At 42.1% G+C, this 25,690-nt stretch overlaps 1 protein-coding gene across 2 annotated transcripts in view; it reads right to left on the reverse strand.

Moving 5' to 3' along the window:
- Window positions 1-25,690, reverse strand: part of ADGRL3 (adhesion G protein-coupled receptor L3) — a 220,569-nt gene that overhangs the window by 16,282 nt on the left and 178,597 nt on the right. For both annotated transcript variants that reach the window (XM_065634786.1, XM_065634785.1), the window contains 7 exons: window positions 25,171-25,380; window positions 24,446-24,666; window positions 19,035-19,101; window positions 17,623-17,714; window positions 6,400-6,568; window positions 4,646-4,771; window positions 2,819-2,915 (listed from right to left, as the gene is read on the reverse strand). In XM_065634786.1, the coding sequence (XP_065490858.1) occupies window positions 2,819-2,915; window positions 4,646-4,771; window positions 6,400-6,568; window positions 17,623-17,714; window positions 19,035-19,101; window positions 24,446-24,666; window positions 25,171-25,380 (982 nt within the window). The remainder of the gene's footprint in view (window positions 1-2,818; window positions 2,916-4,645; window positions 4,772-6,399; window positions 6,569-17,622; window positions 17,715-19,034; window positions 19,102-24,445; window positions 24,667-25,170; window positions 25,381-25,690) is intronic.

A 25,690-nucleotide genomic window follows, 5' to 3' on the forward strand; every position in this document is an offset into this window, starting at 1 on the left:
GAGAACGTCCATTTTTCCTCTGGAAAAAAAAAAATATATGTATATATCAACCCCCTAACTTGAAAACCTGAAGGGTAACAAAGCATCACAGAGTTCACCATGATTTTTTTTCCTTTCCCAGTTGTCTCAGATCCAAAGAGAGACGGTAATTACCATATCAAACAGATCATCCTATATGCGTCCCTTTTGGACCAGTTTTTCAGCACTTCATCCGTTCTCCTTCTGGAGATATCTGAAATGGTTGTGTATGTGTTAGGAGTCAAGAGTGAGTATTCGTTTTCATTACTCAACATACTATGTCAGGCGAGTTTGGGGTTATGCTTGAAACTCCTGGTATGATAACCCAGATTAAAAAAAATGTTACGGCCAATTACTTTGTGGGGAGGGGAGGTAAATAAAAGATAATCTGGAGCTGAAAAAAGGCATAAGCAATGCTATGTCTGCTAATTCTGAATACAGTTACACGTCTAAAAGAGGGATGCACTAACACAGACACCATATTCCAGAGTGATGCCCAGGAGCTTCATGGAGGAAGAAAATGGGATGGTAGAGAAGGATGGGGAGATTCTGGGGAAAAGGATCATTTTCTCCCTGGTTTAGAAAGGGAGTCGCTGCCTGAATACTCTGGGAAAAATACCAGCACACAAAGAGTGTTTAATGTGGGATAATACGAATACTTTCATATAAAAGATGTCTAGGCTGGGGAGGCTGGAGAGAAACAGGTACACAAGCCTGTTGTATCAATGTTGGGCAGGAAGGCTACTAATCATCCAACTCAAGGTTTGCACTTGACTCCTCTGAGCGTCTGTTGCATACTTGTAAATAAAATATTAATGAAACGGCCCTTTTAAAGTTTGACATATGTATTAAAATACTAAGAGGATGACAAGAAGTGTGAAAACCACATTGCCTCGCCAGTCTGTTCAGGCTGCAACTCTCTCTGGAGAGACTGAAAAAACAACTTAGGCTCTAGGCAAAGCCTAACCCTTTCTTTTCAGCTGGAATAAACAGGATAACGTGTGAAATATCTGGGGCCTCATGCAGTTGGGATTCCTGTTGATGTCAGAGTTATTTTCCTAGCAGAACTAACCATCCGCTGCTTTGGAGATGCTAACTCCAAAAGAAATATTTCCTCCTCTATGTTGCAGATCCTTCTGTCTACTGGAAAATTTAAAAAAAAAAGAAAAATTTTAAAAAACCCCAAAACAAAAACAAAAAAACCCAAACATGCCTGCCAGTGTGAAAAAGAGGGAGGATGCACAACTTATTCCAGTCACTTAAGTGTCCCACCTTCCTTTCCAAAACAGTTATCAGGCTGTTTCTGTAGTCAGAGGAGAGATCCAGGCCCTTCGGGTGATTCATCTCCTCCGATGTTATACAAGGCAAAAAAGCTGGATGAAATCTGCTTTGAAGATGCCTCCCCTGGCAGTTCATTTCCCAACTGACCTTTAAATAACAGGCACATCTAGTGACAGGCTCTCGCCACACTGCGATGAAGATTGCCCACTTGAAACCTCTTCACAGCTTTCCCAATTCACAGTCATACTCTTTTTCTTTGCACCAAAAAAAAAAAAAAAAAGCCTAAACCGAAAAAGGAGAGATGTCTGTCTTCTGCCTCAGCTGCAACGGGTGAGCAAATCAACTTCTGCACTAACTAAAGGAGAGAATGTTTCATGCATACCACATTTTGATTTGCCACCGAGACGGAGTGATGGATGGCCGAAGGAAACAGTGGTTCTTGCTGTAACCTTTGTGCAACAACCGATCCCCCTCTAAATTAGCCCCGGAGCAGCCTGGCTGCAGCTCTCCGGTCTTTGACGTGAAGACAGAGAGAGGTGCGAGGGCAACGCGTGTGGATAAATCAGGTATTTGTGGTAACAGCGTCTTAGAACCATCTTGATCAACAAATCTGCAGCGCAAAGGGGAAAATATCCTGGCACAAAAACCGTCGGAGCACAGCAAGAGAGAAAATAATATCTCCATGTTAACCGCAGTGCCTTCCCCTTTGTGCTGATTTGGGCGATATATTGCAGATAACATTCAGAGAACTGAATTGTATGCCCCTTGGTCCCCAGCACTCAGTAGCTGATATTATTAACAGGGCAGCCCAAATCCTTTAAGCCTATCCTCAGGCAAAACTTGCCCTAAAATCAGTGGGAATTTTCACCATCAAGAGAGACCCGCTGGGCCCAGTAGTCCCAGTTCTACCCTGTCTTAATTCCAGCATCAACTGTGCACATACACAAACCGGATTTTGGCATCCACTTGCTCAGGGCTAAGCCGTAAAATAATCGTCTTGAAGGAGAAAGAAACCAGTCTCCGAGGCTCTTTTTCTGGCATTCCCTTACTGTCATTTTCCTGTAACTCCCTGAAAAAAGACTTTTAGAAAAAAGCTGTTCAGCTTTACTCCCGTGCCAGGCACCACATTTTGTTTGGCACAGATGTTTCCGATAGCCTTTCCTCTGCAGACGTCTCTAAAGTTCACATCAGTCAGTTCTTCAAACTAGGTATATGAACATCAACGCAGCCAGTTTTGTTCCAAGCACACAGTTTTTCTTAATGTCTATGTTCTGCTGTTCATTTTTGCTGTTTTTTTTTGCTCTTCCTAACTCCTTCCTAGAAATGACAATTCTTGAAAATGCATGTATAAAAATAAATAAAAGAAAAAAAAAGTAACAATCAGTGCAAAACCTCCTCCCAGTTACTGCTGCGGGAAAATAGGGTCCAGTGCCATTTGGGCTGAGAAGGGGCAACACATTTCCAACTTCTTAAAACCATCGCAAGAGTTAGAGATATGAAAAAATAAGTTTATAATTACCTCTGTTGAGTGAAGCTGAACTGTTTATATCTCCGGTAATAAAGGAAGACTCGGACTGCTTTCGAACTGTGTCATTCCACATCCTACGAATCCGGCTCTGAAGAGGGATGGAACCACAGCAGGTAATGAATTTTCAGCAGCTGAAGATATTTTTCTTTCTGCCTCACTAAAGATGCCGACTAGCACGTCTGGCTCAGGACGAGACTTGTTTCCAAGCCAGCTGTAAGCAAGCGCTTGCTGTTTCGCTATAACACAGCTTGTACATACCAGACCCTGCCCGCCGAACCTCAGAACACAAACACCTATCTCAAATGAGGAAGGCATAATACAGTTGCTGACATCTTAATTAAAAAGAGCAATAGAAATCATATACGAGAAAAACCCAGACCTGTGCAAGCTACGGCTTTACCAATATAGCACCAACTAACGGAACCAAATAAATGCCCACAAATGAATGATAAATGGAAGCACAATGTGACATGAGGCCCATGCACTTTTACAGCAATTGTTTTTTCACCTGGACATTTAATCTATTGTATTTCTCTGACATGGTCCACTGTAAAGTAATTATTCTGTTTCCTAAATCAGAAAAAAAAAGGATCTTCTGAGTGTTCCACCTTACCTATTCAAAAGCCAGGGATCAGATGGAGCTCCATCCACTCTCCAAAACCTGTGTGAGGTTTCTCCTGGCACTTCCATCCTTCCAAGGACAAACTTGTGCAGGCAAAATAATTTGCCTAGGTACCTCAAACCTGAGTTCTGTATTAATAACACCACAGGCTTTCAAATCAGCTGCCTATATGGTTGCTGGATATAGTGAGTTTTGGACATTATTGATTACTGTGGGATTTGATGGTTCCCTAATCTATTGCTGTTATTTGCCCTGGGTAACATCCAGACCTGTATAAATGCCAAAGTGAAGCTTTTGGGTGACATCTTGGAAACTGTTGGAAATAAATAATAATTGGCTCCAAGACATACATCGCAAATTACATTTTCCTGGGAGGTTATAAGCTGTTACTCACTGCATGTCTTTCATAATTTAATAGTGGAACTGTCATGTGTAATTACTTCCATTAGTAATACCGAATAAATTTGTGTTTGGTTTCTATTGATGAAGTAAGCTTCTCCATTTCATATGAACTGGCTGTCCATAAATCTGTATGCACAAGTTCGCTTTGAAACTGCTAAGTGTGTAAACTGCACCAACCTGGATTTTTAGGTGACCACAGCAAAACAAATCCAGTAATTGAGTAAGATAATATGACCCTAATGGATTCTCCTAAGAGATCTATAAAATGAGGCAAATCGAATGAGGCGAGGGATTGATCAAACCGCTGAAGGCCAGAAATCAAGCCCTTTCACTTGGAAGTCTATTGGAACATTCTTGCAGTCTTTTTTTAGCAAGAAAAATACTTGGTTGTCATAGCATCATTCCTGTACATTGCAATAGCGGTGACAACCACCTTCAACTTGTGATTAAAGGATGTACAGGGATGTAGCATAGCTGAGAAAATGCTCCCAGCTCCTGATTCCCATGGAGAGCAGGCAGGACAGCTCAGGTTGTGAGCACCCCCTGCCTCTAGAAGGCAGATTTGGAGTTTTTATTTTCACTGCATTTATTTAGAAGGTTCTTGGAGGGGCGCCAATTGCCATCACATCCTGAGGGAAGCCACCATGTTGGATTTGGGTCTGGGAGGCATGGAAATCTCTGGGGGCGCACCAGGGAGAGCTCTAAGGCAGCTCCTTAGGCGCTGAGAGGGGTTTCCCTCCCGACATTGCCGTGGCGGTGCAAAGCCTCGAGCATGGACAAGAAGCGTGGGTTACCTGTGAGCCTGTGGAATATCTTCCAGGAGTCCGTGACCCCGAGGTTTTTCCTGAGCCAATAGAGCTCTCTGTACTTTTCCCACTACAGCAATGCGTGCGCAGGCATTTTCCATACTCTTTACGTACCTGGCCAAAGAAAGAGCAATGGTGGTTAGCAGGCAGCTCCTCCTCCAACCCACTGCCTTCCCACACTCAACACAGCCTGCAATTTTGCCTAGGTGGACAACTCAGAAGGGGTTGTCGGGCACTGGAACAGGCTGCCCAAGGCAGTGGTGGAGTCACCATCCCTGGAGGAGTTTAAAAGGCACACAGATGAGGTTCTCAGGGACATGGGTTAGTGCCAGGGTTGGGTTAACGGCTGGACTCTATGATCTTGAGGGTCTCTCTTCCAACCAAAATGATTCTGACTCTATGATTAAACCCACAGCTGTTGCAGTACGTGGAGAAGTGTGTTCCACCTTGATCTCAACACGACCTCACCATTTACCATAAGGGACTTGCTTTTATGCAGCAAAGCTCCTTGTTGTTGACACCGGTGGGCTGTAGCTTCCTTTGAGGCACATCAAAGGAGCATGGGAGAAACTACAGGTACAGTATTTATGACTGAAAATTAATACCCTCATTGATTTGAAATAAAGTAGCATCATGGCGCATCAAGGTACTAAAAAAACCTCTCCTGGCATGTCACTAAGAAGAAAAATTCCAAAAGAAACATATAAGACCTATTGATTTTTTCCCCCCAATTACTTATTGCAATCAAATTCAAATTTCAGGGAACTGGAGAGCCAGTAGCCCTAGAGATTATATTCCCAGGGGTGGCAGGATCCTGATTTCCCACAGCACAAGCCGGTTGTGTTTTAAATGAGCATCACAGTCCAACCAGGCTGACTCCTCACCTGGAGTAAAGCCATGCCAGCTCCTTCGCTTCAGTTGCAATGTTTTAATGGGCAACGATAACCCAGAAACCAGATGGGACAAGACTGAAAATGAGCAGACTGTCCTGAAAAGCCAAAAGCAGGTCACGCTGCTCATTGACAAAAAAATCCCCCAAAAACCCCAGGCATGTCCAAACCACCAGCAGTAAGCTGTGAAATTTTGCCAGACTGTCTAGAAGCATTTCAAAACTCTGTGAAACAAGTGTTTAAATAGGAAATTACAGCTTTTTTATTAGGCTCTTTCTTCAGCGCTTGAGACGAACGCAATACCACAAGTGCCCAATATGCTCAAGTGCCTAATCAATCCTTTGCTGAGAGAAAATAATTGAATTGCTTTAATTAGCCACCCACTGCTTGCCTCTCTGCAGCTTTTTGCTGATTTTCCAGTCCATGACAGAAAGGAAAAGAAAGGATTTTTTTTTTTCCCTCCTCTCAAATAATTCCACCCCACAGCAAGGTACCAGCTGCATTCTCCATAAATCAGGAGCGACCAGAGGCATTGCATGCACAGCTCACTTGCTACGATAAGTTTTGCTTGTTTTCACAGGTCAGATCTCCCTTCCCTGTATAGGAAAATGTGGGAAACACCAAGAAACTGGGACCCAGATGTATCTATGTATAAACTCTTCCCAATGTTTATATTGGATAAAAAGACTGCCCTTTAAAACCAAGATGTGCATCAAAAATTATCAACTGACATACACAGACTTGGAGAGCTCTGAATTTCAGTGGAGAACAAAATGGTTCTTAACAATATTTATTACTGATTGTCAGAGGCTCTTTGTCACCAATTTTGTTGCTAGGAACAGAATGTCTTACCTTTTTCTGGAGGACACAATGGAAAATGAATATAAACATTCCCTGCAGAGAATTGAATATGGTGAAGAGATAGGCCATGATGACTGTGCTTTCATTAATATACATGAGTCCGAATGCCCAGGTCAGTCCTAATAGGCAGAGTAGGGCTATTGCACCTATAACCCAGGACCTGTTAGGGGAAACAAAAAGAAATAAAAGAAATAAAAGGATTGTTTTTTCATCTACAAAAGGTGGCACACGTCTACAAGGAGGGAAGGATTTGCCTGTGGTTTCAGCAAAAAGACTGTATCAAAATGGGATATTTGTCTTCAAGTTGGATGCAGTTTGCAAATCTTCAAGCTTGAGGAAATACACGGAAATGGAAATGTTATGAGCATGGGAATTTACCATCACCAAAGTGTACTTGTAACCACAATGCTTCTTTTTTTTATGTAAAAGCAGCGTGTATGTAAATGACACATAGATGCGATTTCTGCAAATGGCAGGAAAAGAAAATAACCAAAACGATGACTCTAAATGTCACTTTTTAGTGCCCACTGGTTTCACCGGGGCCAGCTGGATTAGCTGCTTTATGCCTAAAGCAAAGACACATTAATTGCTGCATTTTAGCTCGTCTCCCATACACGTGTAAGCCAGACTATCAACTACTAATACAAGCAGATGGGCAAGCTTGCCAGATCGGCTGTGCGCGAGGATGCTTACGTGATGAGGGGAAATACATGTACACCTAGAGGTGCTCACACACCACTTTTTTTTTTTTAGGTATTAGAATGAGAACACAGCATTATGTCTTCCACTGAAGTTTATAAAATACGTATTATTTAACCACACGACCAGATGAGCTCCCTAGGGTAACCATTTAGTTAGGCAGTTCTTTAAAAATCACTGTTATGTATGTAGCAGACCAGAACAGCTCCTCTGAAGCATTTCCAGTCAATCCTGCTAATAAATATTTAGCGTGATGCAAATTGGAAATGCACTCTCAAAATCCTTAGGAAAAGTAGCCGCTAGATAAAATTTACAGCTTTAGCTGCTTGGTATATTTTTCTCCCTGAGATTCCACCATCAATGAAAGCACGTTATCATCTTAATTGCATGCCAATTAAAAAAACAAAAAACAAAAAACAAAAAAAAAGAATAACAAATTAAGCGGAAAACACTTTTTGCCCTCCTCCTTCTCTTCTTCTCCACGATTAAGTTTCCCATGTTTACAAAGACTTTTAAAAGTGATTTGGAGAGTATCAGAAAAATATTCCACTCCAAAGCACAGCTGATTCTTGAAACCGATTAAAGAGCCTTTGGCTGCAGAGGTGTGCAGGACCAAAAGAAAAAAAAAGGAACCAAACGATGAAAGAGAACATGGTAATGATGCTGCAAGAATGAACACCAAGGACTCTTCACCAGAAGAACAAACTGAAAATTGACTGGAAAGTTCATTTGCTTCTGTTTTGTGCTACTGCGCTTTGCTTTTTGGTTGCTGGAGAAGAGGCATGGATGCCCTAAGGCACGTGATTTCTAGGCATTTTGGGCTTTCTTCACAGTTGTGGTTTTTATTTTGCTCTTTGTACAGACTTGCTGTTGGTTTTTCACTTTTTTTTTTTTTTTTTTTAAATATAGTGCAATTTTATAGCAATCAAGAACTCAAGCCATCATGTTTTGGTGTAACTGGAAATCAGAGATTTAAAATTAAAGACAATTAGGTACCAAGCAAGGAGCCAGACTCCAGTGCACTGAATGCAGATTTGCTCCAATTAACCAGAATGGGAATCACAAGGATTTTACCACCAGTGCACCTTTCTGAAATTTTGCTTTTGTATTTGCGTTACCACAAAGCACTCACAGCGAGGGCTGCTACTGGTGTAACAAGTCTGTACTACGCACTGCTAAACTGAGAATGTTCAGTTTGAATTCAAATCATGTCCAATCAAATATAAAGCCAATAGGGTGACAACTGGTTGGCGATTCATCTGCAGCACATTTACTCTGCATGTTAGCTGTACGCCCGACCGTTTTCCTGCACAGTTTGCTCTTCTGCCTCAAATGCGAATGACAGAAGCTTTAATGATTTTTTTTTCCCAATATTGATCTGACAGCTGGTTCACGGGACCAACACTGATAAATGAAATTTATCAGCCATTCAGGTCATTCTTACTTGATGAAGGGTCTGTTATCCTCATAGCTAAAGAATGCATAGACATAAAGACAAGAACGCCAACATTAGAAATAGAATGACAGTGAGAAAATCGCTTTTTGCTTGTCCCCCTCCCATCTCCAACCCATTCCAGCATGACGTTGGCCAAAGCGCCCCCATCAAAAAAGAATTAGGGACATTTTTTACTCTGTTGCTGCTATTCAGACCCTCGCAAAGCATTTCAGCAATCTGCAATAGCTTGTCTTCAAGGCAGCTGAAGGCTCTTGTTTCATCTTTGTACAGACAAAACATGAAGTCAATAAATTCGAATTACCTTTGTGCTTGAGCGTAATACTTCAGAGCAGGTCAGGAGAGAACCAACAAAAAGACCTGAGCAATTTGTACCCTATTTCCAACTCCATTTGGACATGGATGCACCCAGGACCCACTGCCCAAAGCAAGCAAGTGCCTCAAAAAGTGAGATTTTTCAAAGAACATTTAACTCCCCAACACACCAATTTCTTAAAAACCCTGTAGGATTTAAGTCTCTTATACCCCTCATGAAATACAAACCATTCCTTTTCATTTACCAACTCAAGTATTGTAAGAAGCTTAACTCTTGTGTTAGCAACAATTTGTGCCTGACAAAAATTACTCCAGATTTTTTTTTTCTTTTTTTCCCGGTAAAGTCTGTGAAACCTATCAATGCTGCAGTAATACTGTGTCATTATCTGCAATACTTAGACAAGAAAAAAGCCTTGGAACAGCCTTAGCTCCTAGGAGAACAGAGCTTCTAACTGGAAAACTAAGATTATATTCACTAGTGGTACAAGCAAATAATAGTCAAAGCAGAAATCATGGGAAGACAAGCCTGAGCCGCTTAGATGTGAAATGCTTTCTCTGTCACTGATTTGGATAACTTCTTCCTATTCCTGGCAGCAAGGAATTACCTACAAGAACAGGTAAGTTGAGTCAGGTGAAGCTTCATCCTCCCCTGAAGAAATACCTTTCTCTGCTGACTGCAGAGATGCCTTAGGGGTGCTTCACCTTTAAAAACTAAAGTTTAAAAGTTGATGTTTAGTGGTTTAATCTGCAAAATCTTACCTCCCTTGCATTTCTTTGCAACCCCAATGATGGATAGTGGGTGGTTGACCAATCCGTATAAATACCTAATTAATTTTTTAATCTTAAAAAAAGCCCTGACTTTACCTTGGGGCAAAGACTTCCTAAGGTTAATTACACATCATGTACAGCTCCTTCAAAATCTTATTTAAGTTATGCATCTTTCCATTTCTCAAAGTACTTTTTCCTTCAGTGATGAAAAACGATTGTTCATATTACCTTCTATACTCCTGTGGTACTTCCAGACCAACACTTTTCTTAAAAAGTTGCTAAAATTAGCTACTTATATGATTGTTTAGATGCTTAAGAAATTTCAAAACCAATACATCCTAAGTTACTTTTGACCTACAAAAAAGATAGAAGCTCCAAAATCCCTTTCATGCTATCTTTTTAAAACCCCAACATATATTATATGTATATACCAACGTATATTTTATACATATATACCTTTTTGACACAAGGTGACCGAATTGCCAGAATATACACTGACAACCTAACACAGGGGCACAGACAATCTGCAACTTAATATTTCATGGTGCAAACCACTTCTGTGTATGAAGATTTGCAACACCTGGATTGCTATAGGCTTCATTTTTTTTGCAGCAGCAGGAAAAGGCAAGAATTTACCTTCATGCACAGATTGGTCCTTAAAATGCTGCTGAACAAAGAAAGCCTATTATCACAAAGCAGTTATTCAGCTCTCATTTAAAAAGAATAATGTTTAGTCTTCTTACATTTTGAAAAGTTGGGGGTTTTTTGATATTTAACAGGGTGTAGATTTTTGAGCCACATTTAGAGTAAAATTGGGCCTTTAAGAAACCCCTGCATAACTAATCGACTTCAGGTGTTATCATAGTATTCAGTCCTTTATGGTTTTAACTTTACCTAACTCTAATTTATCACTATTTTGACAACCCGAAGTATTTTGCCATATCTCTGGTATCAGGAAAAGGCCTGGGCTCAGTAAGCACATGAACTCAGGCCCCAAAATATCATGGTTTGGCTAGTGAGCAAAAAAGGCCAAGTGAGTACACAGGACCACTAGTAGCTGTTACAGGTGATGAAACCCAAATAAAAACAGATGGAAAGATGCATGGAATTTATTTTAACAGGGAACAAATAAAGCAGGGAGACATACATTTCGTGCAGACGAGAGACACAAAATAGAGTGTGTTATTGTGTTGCCAGTATGAGGCAGTAGGGATGTTTGTTTTATTTTCTTCCCCCCTGCCCCTTCTTTTTTTTAAATTTCAGGGATTAGAAAAAATTGATTTATCGAACTGCTGCAAAACTCCAGGAAGGAGTTGGAAAGTCCAGCACGCCCCTGGTAAAGCAAATGGGTTCATCGCTAATTAGGGCAAGAGTGTCTTCATGGCAATAAAAATCGATGGCGAGCAATAAAAAGGTGCTTAAAGGATTTTTGCTTTGGCGTTTCATGACAGGGTTACAGTGTCAGTGGCACAAAGCCAGAAGTCTTCCCGATGGCCTTACTTAGTCTGCTGGTGTTCGTCCCATGGTTTTCCAAGGCATCATCTCCAAGTCTTGGCTTTTTGGGCTCCTGTGGCCTCTTGGAGAGGGGGTGGCCAGTCCCCTGAAGACCTTTGTGACCATCTTGGGGCTCAGGTGGCCTCTCAGCAAGCAAGCCCTGGCTTTCCATCCCTTGGAGATCTGGAAAAGTCAGGGGGTCCTGTCTCCTCCCGTAAGGAAGATTTTCTACAGATTCTAAGTTGCACCAGGAGCTCTGAAAATGTTACCCAGACAAATGAGGTCAAAACTCCCTTGATGATGCCCAAGCCCAAGATTCAGGGTGACCTACATCTGATTTTTTCTGTCAAGGGCAAAGCATCATCCCTTTCCCCCTTAACTTGGCCGGGGAAGTCACGGCCCATTTTCTGAGATTTGTTCTTAATTATTGCAATTGGAAAGAGCAATTCTGTTAAACTCATCTCATTTTCTGCAAGTAATTAATTACCCTCAGAATCGCTTACCCTGTTCATTTCCTTCCTTCTCACTTCGCAGAGGCACGCCACGATTATTCCAACCACACTAATGTGTAACCACATATCTGATTGTTTCCACACCATGTGGATTCAGTGAAGCCTTTAGACACATTTGTATTACACAAATAGCACCAGCAAGGCTTGCTGACAAAAGACTTAAAATGTATGGCCTTTTGAAACAATAATAATGATTTATGGGTTCACAGAAAGACTTGAGGTATTTAATATCTTCCAGGACACTCTCTCAAATCAATAACCATTGATTGATTTTTTTTTTTTAATATATTCAGGTTTTCTGCCTCCAAGGCGCCCACAAGCTCCACATCCAGGCAAAATACAAATGTGAGGTATCTCTTCTTAGTGGAAAGCTTGCAAACACTTCATTTTGTGCCCACTCCGAGTGATTCAGTTCCAGGCCCTTTGGCATCACAAACTATTTCCAAGTTGCAGTGTTTTATGATTAAACAAAAAATATCTCGAAACTGATGGATGAGTTGACTAAATCCCAATAGAAAAATATGAAATTATCCTACTGCCTCCCTAATTTCACTTGTTTTTAAAATGGCTAGAAAAAAGGATGAATTAATCTGCCTTAGTAAAATGATACCCACTAAAAGTATTGTTCTGCATCGGTAAAGTCAGTTCTTCTTACTGAAGCGGAAGAAATATTGCATTTTCAAAAATCTAACTCATTCTTCACTGCACTAAACTCAGGATGTTTACTTTTTCTGCATTTCCATCAGCTGAGTAAATAAAAGGAGACTGGTAAACCTCTGTTCCTGCCAGCAAAATACTGCTGTGTTAAATCAAGGATTTCACTTAAACATTTCTGCAGATGATTTCTGGAAGTTCTGTTTAACCTTTGTTTTCAATTTTCTACCTAAATCTGAGGAGTTTTTTACGACTTAAGAAAACCCACACGACTGAAACAACAAGCTAATCTGGGAGCTGGCATTAGTCATGTCTCTTTAAATAAAATACATACGTTGAAGCAAGAAAATGAGCAGATAATCACTTACACCCATAAAACATATGGGGAGAGCAGGATATGGCAACGGTTTGTAGGGGAGGCACATTTTCAAAACAGCCTTCTTAGTTTTGTGCCCCCAGCCTGGGCCAGCCTCCCTAAAAGAGCCTGGATTTGGCTTTGTGAGGTTTTATATAGTAATAATCAACGTTGAGGCTTTGCTTTTGGCTCCTAATTTTAGCTTTTGAGTTGCACATTCTCAGATTTATCTCCATAAACCTGTGAGCAAGAGACTTGTATGGAAGGAAAAAAAAAAGGAGTAGGGTGCAAGTTTTGTTTAATCTAATAGAGAAAAAAAAGCTCTATTGATGTAAGGCTTGCTGTAAAATTCAAGCAACATCAACAGAGCTCTGTGCTTCCAAAAATCCCGCAATGTTCTGCAAAAGGGTGCCCTGCCAGCCACCAAACACCCACTTCAGACATGCGGCATCAGTGCCTTTCTCTCTGAATAACCAGCATTTTCACACCAAACAGTGGCTGAGGTTAACCTGCTTTTCCCTGCTCTCCTGGACACACAGAAATGGGTATTTCCCCACACCCCAGCTTGTTTTCCTGTCTGTAAGCCTATGTCTGGCTGTAATTTCTTCTGAGGAGAATTACTGGATGAGAAATGGGGCTTTTCACTGCGTGACAAATTCAGGAGAGAGAAAATAATCATCCAAGTCAGATGAGACAAATCAGCTTTCTGCAAGTCAGAAACTGAGTAGAAAATTCATTTTTAAAATTTTATCCATTAAATCTGGGCTGTGCGCCTTTAGCCTCAGACCATTTGGAGCTCCCACAGTGGCCAGCAAGCTGAGGGGGCTTGTTTTAGTCATTTGGGGATTGATTTCTCAGAGCTGCAATGTAGGACACTTCTGTATCATCCCCCTTAATGGGATTTCAGTGTGTGTTCTTGTGATTCTGGCTACAATACCTAAAAAACATTCTCTCCTGCATGTTTAGAATAAATATAATACTTATAAATTTCAGGTTTTGGAAACACTGCGTATCCTATTGTTGCAGAAGAAGGGATGGGAACAGGTTTTCACAAGAGGGAAGAAAGCTGCAACAAAACCACACTGATTAATGCCAGGATTAAACTATTTCAGGGCCCCTAATTAATAGTGCCTCTTTAGCAACAACAGAAGCTCCCAGCTAAGTTTCTGTCTGCAAGAAAGAAAATTAAATTTCCAGGATGATTTTCAGGTGGGTTTCTATTGCACTGGCTGAGCCTTTCCAGCAAATCCAGGACTACAGCCTGACAGGCTCTGCTTTGAAAAGGTCTCCATGAGTTTTACTTTCTAAAGAGCATCCAGGTGGCCAAGATACACCCCGGCTAAAACAGTAAGGTGACAAAATGGGACAAAGAGAGACGCAAACCAACAAAGTCCTCCACTTCCTGCCTTCTTGCTACTGGGTCTGCAACCATGTTTGGCAGCTATGGCAAAGACCCCAGTTTCAGTAGATATGGTCAAGAGTGCACCTGGATTTACCATCACAGAATGGTCTGGGTTGGAAGGGACCTTTAGAGCTTATCCCTGGCCATGGGCAGGGACATCTTCACCCAGATTGGGTTGCTCAGAGGCCAAACCAACCTGGCCTGGGATGTCTCCAGGGATGGGGCATCCACCACCTCTCTGGGCAACCCAGGCCAGGGTCTCATCACCCTCAGGGTCAAAAATTTCTTCTTCTCGTCCAGCCTGAATCTCTCCTCCTTCAGTGTAAAACCATCACCTCTTGTCCTGCCGCAAAAGGCCCTGCTAAAAAGTCTGTCTCCATCTTTTTTCCCTTTACTAACACCACGACGACTTGAACGAGCAGCATTTAAACAGCTGCAGAACAAACACCGCACAACTACACAACAAAAAGTTGTTGGGAGACAGGGTTCATCCAAAACCCCATGTTTTTTTCCCAGAGAAAGAGCGTTAAAGCCTCCGCAAAAGTGCAGAAGGTTCGTCGTGCTGCAGCATCTGGCACGGGGCAGATGAAAACCTGGTGTGTGAGGACCGTGAGCAGCCACGGGATGTGCCCGACCACCCGGAAAGGACATGATGGATGGCAAACTGGAGAACCACGCTCGGCTAATTCACGCATTGATCAATTTTCCTTTGTCACATAAGGCTTTCTGCAGGAATGTGAGTATAAAAAATAGTCAGCGCACTCCTATCTCTGACAGTCTGAGACATTTCACACATCCAACATCTACTCGGCACAATGGAAAAGTGCGAAGGAGAGAGACTTTGATCTCCTTGACTCCAGAAATCACCCCACATGGCAGCAACCTCTGGTAAAACAGCCTCGCGGCTGCTCTGAAGTATTCCAGCTGGTAACATATCCTCATGAGGAGCCATCTGCTACCCAGAGCACATCAATACCAGCACTAACATGCCCGTCGCCCGCACCTCACAGGCTAAAGATGCAAGTGACACAGCACCAAAAAGCTGGCGAAGTCCCTGGCTTGAAAGATCACAGAATCACAGAATAGTTTGGGTTGAAGGGACCTTCAAAGGTCATGTAGTCCAACTCCCTGCCATGAGCAGGGACATCTTCACCCAGCAGGGACATCTTCACCCAGATCAGATTGCTCAGATCCCTGTCCCCACCTGGGTGAACCCTTAAAATTTCTGTTTACATGTGTTGAAGAAATAAATCAAACTGATTTTTTTCAAAAGGTTGTAGGTAAAAGCATGCTGCTCCCGGCGATGGTACCTGTTGTGAAATGGGAGCTGTTCTGCTCTCCTAGCACAGAAACTCTCGCAGCTCTGAACAACATATCCCATGTACACGAGCTTAAAAATCGGGACCAGAGCACGAACCTCTCTGCCTTGGCGGGCACAACCCGCGAAATTTGGCTCAAGACCAACATGCCAAAAGGTAGGATGCTCTTGGCACAGGGGGAACAACCTACAGATGTGGTCACCCAACAACAGCCACAGATTTATCTCTCTCCAAAGTGCCAGACTGAGCCAGCAAAGTTAACGTAGGTAGAACGTAAACCAGCTCTCTGCTCATCAAATCTCTTGCTGGGTAACCCCTAGGTACCCAGTGTTCCACCATGGGAATATCAGACTCTTCCATGCTGGCACAATAATACAGGGACTGTTCCTGAAGGTTCAGGAAGTTTATTTTTACAACTTTGCGCAGTGCCTACAAATCTTGCAGCCGCACAGCATCTGGTTCAGGCAATGCCGTTTGAATGGCTTTACTGTTGGTGCAGTAATTAAAGGTATCCCAGGTGACACCTGATCCCTTATCAAGTTCATTAATTTAAGTGGAGTTATTTGGCTCTCTCTTTTCTATACTTCACAATGTATTTCTAACCTTTAAAGTGACATAGGCAAGCACCAGATTGCAGGGGCGTTTATTAACAGCCTATTAAAATACTTTATGGCCTTTATTTTTACATTGCCATAGGGAATTGAGTATTTTGCTGTTGTTGAACAGGCTCAGGATTTATGTTGCGAGAGCTTCACCACAGCCTAACACAGAGCAGTGCTAGGAAATGAACTGGGAGAACAAACTCCCATTCAGCTCCATAAAGCTGTCACACGCAGATGGCAGCAAGGGGCCCTCGGTTTGGGTCGTTTTATTGAGCCAATAAGACGAGATGCAAGGCCCTGGGACCATGCTGAGAGCCACCTCAGCAAGGATCTTCTTGGTCAACTCTGGAATAACATAGCCTGTGGCTTTTTATCCCAGAGCTGCTTGTGCCACATCCACATTTTGCAACTGAGTTAGAGCTGAGGACTTCAGAAGAAGAGCATGATCTCACCTAGAAGAAGACTACAATCTTACCTAAAAGAAGAGTATGATCTTACCTAAAAGATTCCCAGAGATTGCAAGCCCTCGCATCCCTGGGAAAGCTCTTTCCAAGGTTGACTTCCCTTCTCTGTTAAAAATCTGTGCCTTCTCCTAACTCAAGCAGATCCGATATTGAGACAACACATGCCTTTGATTTAGAGACTTAACTTCATCCTGCTCAGGTATGCATAAATTACAATCAAGTTCCTTCTGAAATTGTTTTGACAAACTTCAGAAAGTGAGTTTGGGGTCTTCCCAAGTTTATATTATGTTTCTCTTATTTTATCAAGCATAAGAAAATCATCTGTAATGAAGCAACGTGTTTGGAAGGATATCAGCAACATACTTTAAAAGTATTTGAATTGCTTGTGTTTTCAAAACATTTTAATGAAGTCAAATCAGGAATAGGCACTCATCTGCCAAAGAACCTATAAAATATTTTACAATGACATTATAATTGACACAACTGGTTGTATAAATTGCTGGCATGTTAAACAAAGATACTAGAGATTAGCACAAGCAAGATTATTCGGTAGGCAATGATTATCTCTGCTTTAATTATATGGGCTTCGGTGGTTTTTTTCCCCCAGTTTTTAATTTAAATGTCGTACTGCAAGGCTTTCTAGACAGATTTTGTGTGGGTAACCTTAAGAAGACTGTTCTCAGCGAGTAATCCCATAGGACGAATGCGTGATGAGTAGTCATCTTAATAAGTGCTATTAAATGTACCATTCCTGTAACTCCTCATCCAAGACTGAATGAAAGACTATCACATTGGGATCGGTCCTGGACATCCAGGAGAGACTGCTCCTCTGATTTCATCTTACAGCAACCCAGGCAGGAATGGACAGGGCCAACGAGCGTCCTGCAGGTCCCTGACCTCACTGAGGTCCCCTGCATTTGTCCGGGCACCAGTCCCAGTACAAGGCCCCCTTGCACCATGGAACAGAAAGGAGAAGCAACTTCCACTAGACTGCTGACTCCCAACAATTTCCTCCTCCTGAACTTCATGAGATGGTTTTATTAATTAGCAGGCTCCCCATCTTATTATGCGCTGCACCTGAAATCCCACTTGTATTTTTGCAGTGAGCAATTAAAGCCAGAGGTGCTCAAATAAACAGACACTGATGAAGAAAATTAAAAAAAAGACAACCACTTACTTGATATTGTCAAGACATCCAGATTCGGGTTTCAGTATGGCAGTATGATGGAACATTTTATAGAGTGCAATCCCCAGAAAGATGACATTCAGCTGCAATGCGGGGGGGAAAAAAAAAGGTTACATGACATGTCAAAATATGATGGGGAGAGTCAGCTTCTCCTCTGTAACAGATGAGTTGCTGTAGGAAATCAGCTCTTGCTACGGTCTTATAGCAGTCAAATCGCAGAAAGTTGCCAAACGTTTTACAAGGTGAGCTGGCTGGCAGACGGCGGGAGTGGCAATGCCACAGCGTCACTGAAGCCATGGCCCCATGTATGTTACTGACACAGGCCTGGTTCCAACAGAGACTGTAGCGCTACAAATGACATTACGGAAAATTAAAAACATTTGCTGTAATGGCTTTTCTGTGTCTGAGAGCAATACCATCATAACAAGTAAGGCCAAACATCTTGCTCAGCTGGCCCCATTGTAAGGAAGCAAAAAAAGCACCTTTTTCTGTAAATATATCTTTTAAATACAGTGTCATGGGAGAGCTGGGCAGGGAAATCACAACTGCTGAAGATGCTTAGCACAATGCAAAGCTGAAAAATAAAAAGGAAACAGGAGTTTGATTTGTTCTGTAAAAGAGAAGATGGTACTTCAACGCCTCAGTCTTAACAAGGCTGGCAGTTCCTGGAAAGCAGTTCTCCAAAAGCCCAGGCCAGGCTTTGAGACATAATCAAAAAGGGAAGATATCTTTTTATGAATGCATTGATTAAGGGGAAAAAACAAAACAAAACATAGTTATAGCTGGTGGCAAGGCCCCCTTTCCGATGTGGATGGTTCCAGGAGAAGCCAGGACAATGTCTGCATTGAAGTGGAGGTGCCTGGTTTGCTGCCTTAGCCAAACTGTAGCCTATTCCAAACAAAGGATGGTTTATTTAAGCCATATTGTAGCGATTAAAGCACGAGAAAACCCCAGCTGCTTTGAAGTCGGGTTCTCTACCTTGTTGCTGTGTGAGCTGATCCACTGGCAATGTGCTAACACATGAGCTGCTGGAGAGCAAAAACCCCCATCAAATCTCTCGTCCAGTTTATTTTATTCCCCCCAGCCCAGATTTTCCTTTTTTTTTGCACCATGGATGCGAAGCTTCGCTCTGAAGTTCAAAAGCGAGTGGCATCACAATCAGTTTGACATGTCTCAATGTCCAACAGCACAAACCAAACTCTGCAAGTGCATGTTCTCATCGAGGACTTCGCAATGCCAAGAGCCACTGATAACGAGGGTCTAATTACTTGTGCCAGGTGGGGTCAAAGACGAACATGCCTTTCTCAAATTAATCTGTGTAAATCCAAGAGAAAGTGGAAAGGGACAGCAAAAAGTTTTATTTCTTGACCCGAGAGATGAAGTAGTTAATTAGGAGTTCTTACCATAATTATCAAGGTCGCCGGTCCTATAAAGCTCCAAATGAAGTAGGTGTCAAGTCGGAGCCAACATCTGTAATGAAACACAGAGGAGAGGAGGCAATTCAAGGACTGCGCCCGGGACATACATCAAGAGTTGCAAGCGGCAGAGAAGAATGTGAGCTGCAAAACACGCTGGTGAGAGACAGGAAATATTACATTGCTTGTTCATTTAAATGGTGAATTATGTGCCCAATTTCTGACAGTACTCTTGATAGAGGAAGATAATTACCTCTGGAGGGAGCAGGGGGAAAATGACACATGGCCTAGTTGCTAAAGCTTGCTGCATCCATCGGAAAAAAAAAAACTTAAAACTGTATTTTGTTTTGTTTTTTTTTTAAGGAAGAGGTCCGATGGACATCCATGGAGCCACTTCTTCGCTTTAAGCTCCTCTTTCCAGCTCTGATGCAATGCAAGCTGTCTGTCTAATGTCAAGCAAAATGACATCTTTCCAGTAAGCAGATTGGAGCAAATTTGGTGCAAATAGGAAGCAGGATTTTGATATCAGAAGGCTGAGAGTTTAATTAGGTTTAGCAACTTCCCCTTTTGAGTGTTTTACTTCCCTGAACCTCTGGAGTGTTTTGTTTCCACTAACGTTTCGAGGGTTGCATGTGGTCTGCGCTATCGCATGAAGTTGATTCATGGCCTAAAACTAAATTATTAATCGCTTAATTTCGACTGCATTTAATACTCCCCACATTTTTTAAGGCCCCTGGGAAATTACATTTCCATTTCTAGTTCATTCCAGGCAACAGGAAGATAAAATGGGAAGTGACTGGTCACAAGACACACAAATATAAATTCTAAGAAAGTTTCACACAATGTTCAAAATAATAATATCTTCTTGTGTTTGCAATGCTTGCAAATCACAGCTCTGTTTATATGCAGAGGACTGAGAAAGCATAAAACCACTCTTACACTAAACATCTGATGGAATTGCATGATTAGGTAAGCGACTGGAACTGCATACATGCATTTATCATGGTGGAAGAGATACAAATTCTCATAAATGACGGCTCTAGCAGACGTGCTGAATGTTCTTTCAGGTCTTGGCAGTCTGGAAGCTGTACCGATATTTACGGTTGTACTGCTATTTGTCACCGATCAAAAGACCGTTGCTTCTGTGACCATTACTCCTGAACTGCCTCTGTCACTCTTCATCCCAAATATTCATGCGACAGCATCAAAATCTTCATGCGAGTGGCAAACCGAGAGGTTTTCGGGGAGATTGTGGGGAGATCTGGTCCCCCTCATAGCTGCTGAAGATGAAGGTGACTTAGATGCAGCTGGTAATGGACCAACACAAGTGACTAGAAACTAGCAGAGCCTGATTTCCTATAGAAAAGGTTTTATGTGACCATGACATCTGCGTTTCATCCATAATAACATCTGAATTGCCACCAGATTTGACAGAGGAATAGAGGTTTCGAGGATAATGAAGTCCTTGGAAAAAGTCCTCCTGAAGAAAGACGTCCAGACGGCAGCAGCTCACACATTACATTACATGGTATTTCAGACTTTATACCTACTCCGTCTCCTAGGAAAAAAAATATAACCGGTACTTGTGCTTCAGCTGTCACATATAAATCAGGGAATAGGCAGCCACACAACTTTTTTCTACTGATAATAAAAAGTGCTAGTGTGTGGAAAATGACTTGGGTTTTTTTGTTTTGTGGTTTTTTTTTTTAATGAAAACATTTTGAACTTTTTGGGGTTTTTGGCCAGTTTAACATCCAACAAACCCCCCAGCCTCCGCCACACAGTGTATTTTAATTGGCAAGCTCCTTGGTTTTCCTTCACAAGACTACCAAGCCGGCTCTTGGAAAGCGCAGGGAAGGGGAAAGACATAAGCCCTCTCTTTTTTTTCCACCTCTCTACACGCCTTAATGATGTAATTTTGTTTGTTTGTTTGTTTGAATAGAAAAATCACCTTTCTATGAAATCCTGTATGACACTTGTTCTTGGGCAACTATACAGGAAGCTGCGGGACTAGCTCTAATCCGCACAGGGATTTTAAAAAGTCTTCTTTTTTTTTGTGGTCATCAGGAAAAGATGCAACTTTGAACCCGTTCAAGTCATACCTCATTAAAAATGCAAACAAACACCAAAAACATCAAACATGAGCACCCCGCCAATTCCATTGTGGTGCTGTAAATTGCTAATCAGACAAGTCCCACACTGAGCTTTTTTGCTCCTTAAAAGACCAAAAAAAAACCCCACATGTGCAACGAGCTGTATAAATGAGCTCCTGGAAACAAGGAAGCAATCAGGCGACTTGTTTCCCAAAGTTGCTAATCTTGGGCTGCATTACGAGTCGAGACTCTGCTGCCGTTTATCAAACCAGCTGAGTGGATAATCCCAAAGTCCGTGGATGTGAGCAATGTTGCTCCAAACCCCACAGTTTCTTCCAAAAGAATTCAGTGCTCCTACCAGTGCTTTCCTTTCCTTTTTAATTTCCTCCTTTGGCACAGTGACAAGCCACTATATTCACCTAAAGCTCTTCCCAAGTTGTAAAGACTACAAAGAGTTTGCTCTATTTTCTGCATGAACAGAAATCAAATACTAAACTATCACTTGGTGTGCATGAAATATAACGAATAAACAATCATTAGCTGCCATTGGACCATAAAATTTGAAGAGCCCTAAACATATCGTCGTGTTCAGGAGAGCTCAGTGGGTTTTTTTTGTTTTGATTCTTTTGTTTGGTTGGTTTTTGTTTTGTTGTGGGTTTTTTTGGTTTGTTTTTTGTTTGTTTGGGTTTTTTAATAGGTATGTATCTACAACCTCCTTGTTTGGGTGCCATAAATATGTATGCACAAGACCTGCAATATAAGTTCCAGTGTCTGCATCGTTCACATGCCTTCCTCCAAAGACTGAAAATTAAACAAGTTCAACAGAGCCACCCAAGACAGACCACATAATTAGAGAAGCTATTTTCTGAGTGAGATTAACATGCATAAAATGTCAGTGGCCGGCGGATGGACTCACAGGCTGCGTACGCACAGCAAGCTTGCATTTTGCTTTCTGACAGCTGGATTGCTTACCGTGGATATTCTGCTTTAAAGCATAGCAAAAAGGGGAAAGAGAGGGGGGAAAAAAATAGATTCCTGCATGATGAATTGGATCACCAGTGGAAGAATATACCTACGAGTACATCCTATAAAATACCCTGAGCCATTCGAAATATAGCTGCTTTTGAGCTGTGGCCATTTAAGACTCAGCAGACCTATCCCTTAAGAAATGATCACTTGGAAGTTCACGTGAGTGTCACCAGAATCATCTTCAGCAATGTTGGAGGACCCCACTGTCTGCTGTGGGGCTTCCTGGTTTGCATCTTTACTTTAGGAATTACAATGAAACTGAGGCGAGACACACCATTTCTGATTTATCAGGGGGAAAGAGCCAAACACGGCTCAGCTCACTCACGTGAATAGTTCCAGCTGGCCTGAATGGGATGATGCTGCTTGGTTATAAAAGCTAATTATTTAGCCCTAAATCTCCTAATATGGGTAGTTTGAACTGCTCTTAAACAAAAAAAATATTAAAAGGATTAGTGCCAAACCTTGGAATAATTAAGGGTAAGAGAGTATATTTACTGGGCAGCTACTCCAAAATACCAATATTAATACAAGAACATGGGATGCTTCAGAAAATCACAAACACCAAGTGACAAGAAAAAAAACCAAAACAAAAACAACGCAAACAACCCAACAAAAACAAACCAAAGAAACAAACAAACCCACAAACAAATAGAAAGGAACAACCACTGTGTGATCTGGGCATGTGCTACAGGAGGGTTGGATTTAGAAAGGAGAAAGAAATCCAGAAACCCTCCATTGGGTGTCGAAGCAAATCATCCTGAGATGTATGAATGGTGGCAGCAAATGCCAGGCAAAAAACAAATAACACTAACAGCCCCATAAGTCCTGCTTAAACAAATGCAATAAATAATGGAGGGAGGCAAGTAATATATTCCAGAGGATGTTTTACAAAAGCCGGCAAAACTGAGCAACTTCTTGCAATCAAATTATGTATGCCTGGCATATAGTTCACTACAAATTCTAATCAGTTCTACTCTTCTAATAATATTACACAGAAAAATACATCATCATCCATCAACCAGATGGAGCATGATAGTTCTATAAAACATATTGTGTGGTTTTTATTTTCCACTACGAGAACGTGATAAAATTGTGCACTCTGGAATTGGAGATTATAAATGTTTTCAGCTCTGCAAATCTCTGTAAATATTTATTTGCAAAATATTATATACACATGTTTAATCACTAAAAATACTACTTTATCCTGTGGGGAAGGAGAGTTTACTGGCACAGAATCAGGGGCATATAAGCTAATAAGTTTTTGAGGCAAAAATTTTGCAGTTGGATTTAACAGAATATCAACTGCTGCCATGGCCTGATCCAACCTATGTTAAAAAAGAGCTTTAAAAACACCACCAGCTCATAGCTACGTATGCGTTCAGGCTGAGCCCTTCGCCCGGTTAAAATGACAGGGAGAAGGCAGCCTGACAAGGGAAAGAAAAAAAAAGTCAATAAAAACACTTTGTTAGTGCTACTGTAACAAATCTGGCAAAGAAAATCAAAGGCTCGATTTTCTCTTTGTTTTCCATTAGACAGTGTTGCACAATCATCTGAATTATGCTTTGATACCAGCTTCAGCTATGTTGAAACCAGTTCAGAATATTTGTAATGATAAATGGTGTAGCCATTCTTATTTGCAGAGAGTCGAATGCACTCCACAGTCACCGCCTATTTTGCTTGCAGGCTCTGTTAATGTCATAGAACACTTAAAAAGGAAGAAGAAAGCAGTGGTTCATCATCCAAATGAGAAATACTCTTTGGGCAGAGAAGAAGATTGACCTTGCTGATACAGAACCAAACTGGGACTTGGGACAGTTGATGGCAAGCAATGATGTGATAAAATTTCCTTGAGGGATTTCCCCAAGAAAATACCTTTGCGAATCATTTCATAGAGGGGAATTCGTCCTGTATCATCACGGATGGTGTTGGATATGCACAGATAAGGCAAGGTTTGCCTCCTGGCTAAGCTATGACTACACAAGCCTGCTTGGTGTCTAAGCTCTTAGAATCACAGAACAGTTTGTGTTGGAAAGGACCTTCACAGCTCATCCAGTCCAACCCCTGCCATGAGCAGGGACATCCTCACCCAGATCAGGTCGCTCAGAGCCCCATCCAGCCTGGCCTGGGATGTCTCCAGGGATGGGGCATCCACCACCGCTCTGGGCAACCTGGGCCAGGGTTTTACCATCCTCAGTGTCAAAAATTTCTTCTCTTCCCTTCCTCCTCCCCTCTCCCATTGCTCCCGCCTGGGTCCGAGCTGTGCCAAGATCCACTCACACTTTGTCCGTGCCGTAGCTCCGGTAATCCACTGCCGCCGACACGGCCACGATCAGCGCTGGCATGCCGTAGCCGACCAAATAGAAATATTTCCTCCGGGAGTGTTCGCTCTCGAAAACCTCCACCAGCATGATGTAGAGCTGCACGCCCTCCAGGAACATCCAGGTGAAAGCCGCCAGGAAGAAGAAGTGCAGGAGGGCAGCAAAGACAGCACAGGCAATCTGCAGGTGGATGTAGAAGAACGACGGAAGGTGTTTGTATTGTGCTGAATTAACGCAACAGAGTCAGGATTACCCTTAGTGGGAGGTTTAATGAGAATGAGGGAGTTCTTGTCTTCCCTTCTCCAGAGAAAGAACTTTTTTTGTGCTTGGAAAACGTGTGTGAACTATTCCGAAATAGACACATCTCTGCATATATAAATTATATTCAAAGATACAAAGGCAGGTATGTACACAATCTGGCAAACAAACATAAAAAAATATATAAACACCTTTTTACAACTTGCTTACTAAACATATACACATTATTTACAAACCACACACATACAGCCTCTGAAATCACAGCAGGCACCAGCATTTGACTCCCAGTTTTCAACCAGGGGCCCAATCCTGCGAGGACTCAGGTGTGGAATTATGGCAACGCTGGAATCCATCTCACTGCATGGGCAAACATCTCACTGAGGTGAGAGCCTGTGATGGAAGCAGAAAGTGTTTTTTGCCTCTTACCGGCTGGTCGGTCCTGTTGATGCCGATGAGGAAGAGGAGTTCGGCTACAAAGAGGCTGATGCACAAGTTCTTGTGGATGGTGTTGCGGTCGCTCTGCAGCCCCCGGAAGAAGCAGAAGGTGAAGATGCAGATCAGGAGGCAGACCAGGGAGAGCAGGATGCCAACCCACGTGATAAAGTCCAGGAGCAGGTCATGGACTGCATCACTGTGCTGGAGACAAAACCAAAATAAAACAAATCAGTCACGTGCTGCATGATTTCTAATCCATCCCAGACACAGTGAGGTTGTCTAAGACCCTTTCTCAAATCCTTGTACCCACTCACCAAGCTGTGGCACAAGGGAACAGTAGCAAATACAGGGTATTAAAGAGTAAATGGACGTAGATTTGAAGCCTGCATCATGGAAGCTACAACCTGAAATAGATTCCAAAGCATCTGAAAACCCGCACGTGCCCTGATCAGACTCAGACCCCAAACTGTCCTAGAAACAATGATGCTGTTGTTGAAAACACCGAGATGTC

Source organism: Caloenas nicobarica, chromosome 4 (genome assembly GCF_036013445.1).
Source record: "Caloenas nicobarica isolate bCalNic1 chromosome 4, bCalNic1.hap1, whole genome shotgun sequence".
Classification (NCBI taxonomy): domain Eukaryota; kingdom Metazoa; phylum Chordata; class Aves; order Columbiformes; family Columbidae; genus Caloenas; species Caloenas nicobarica.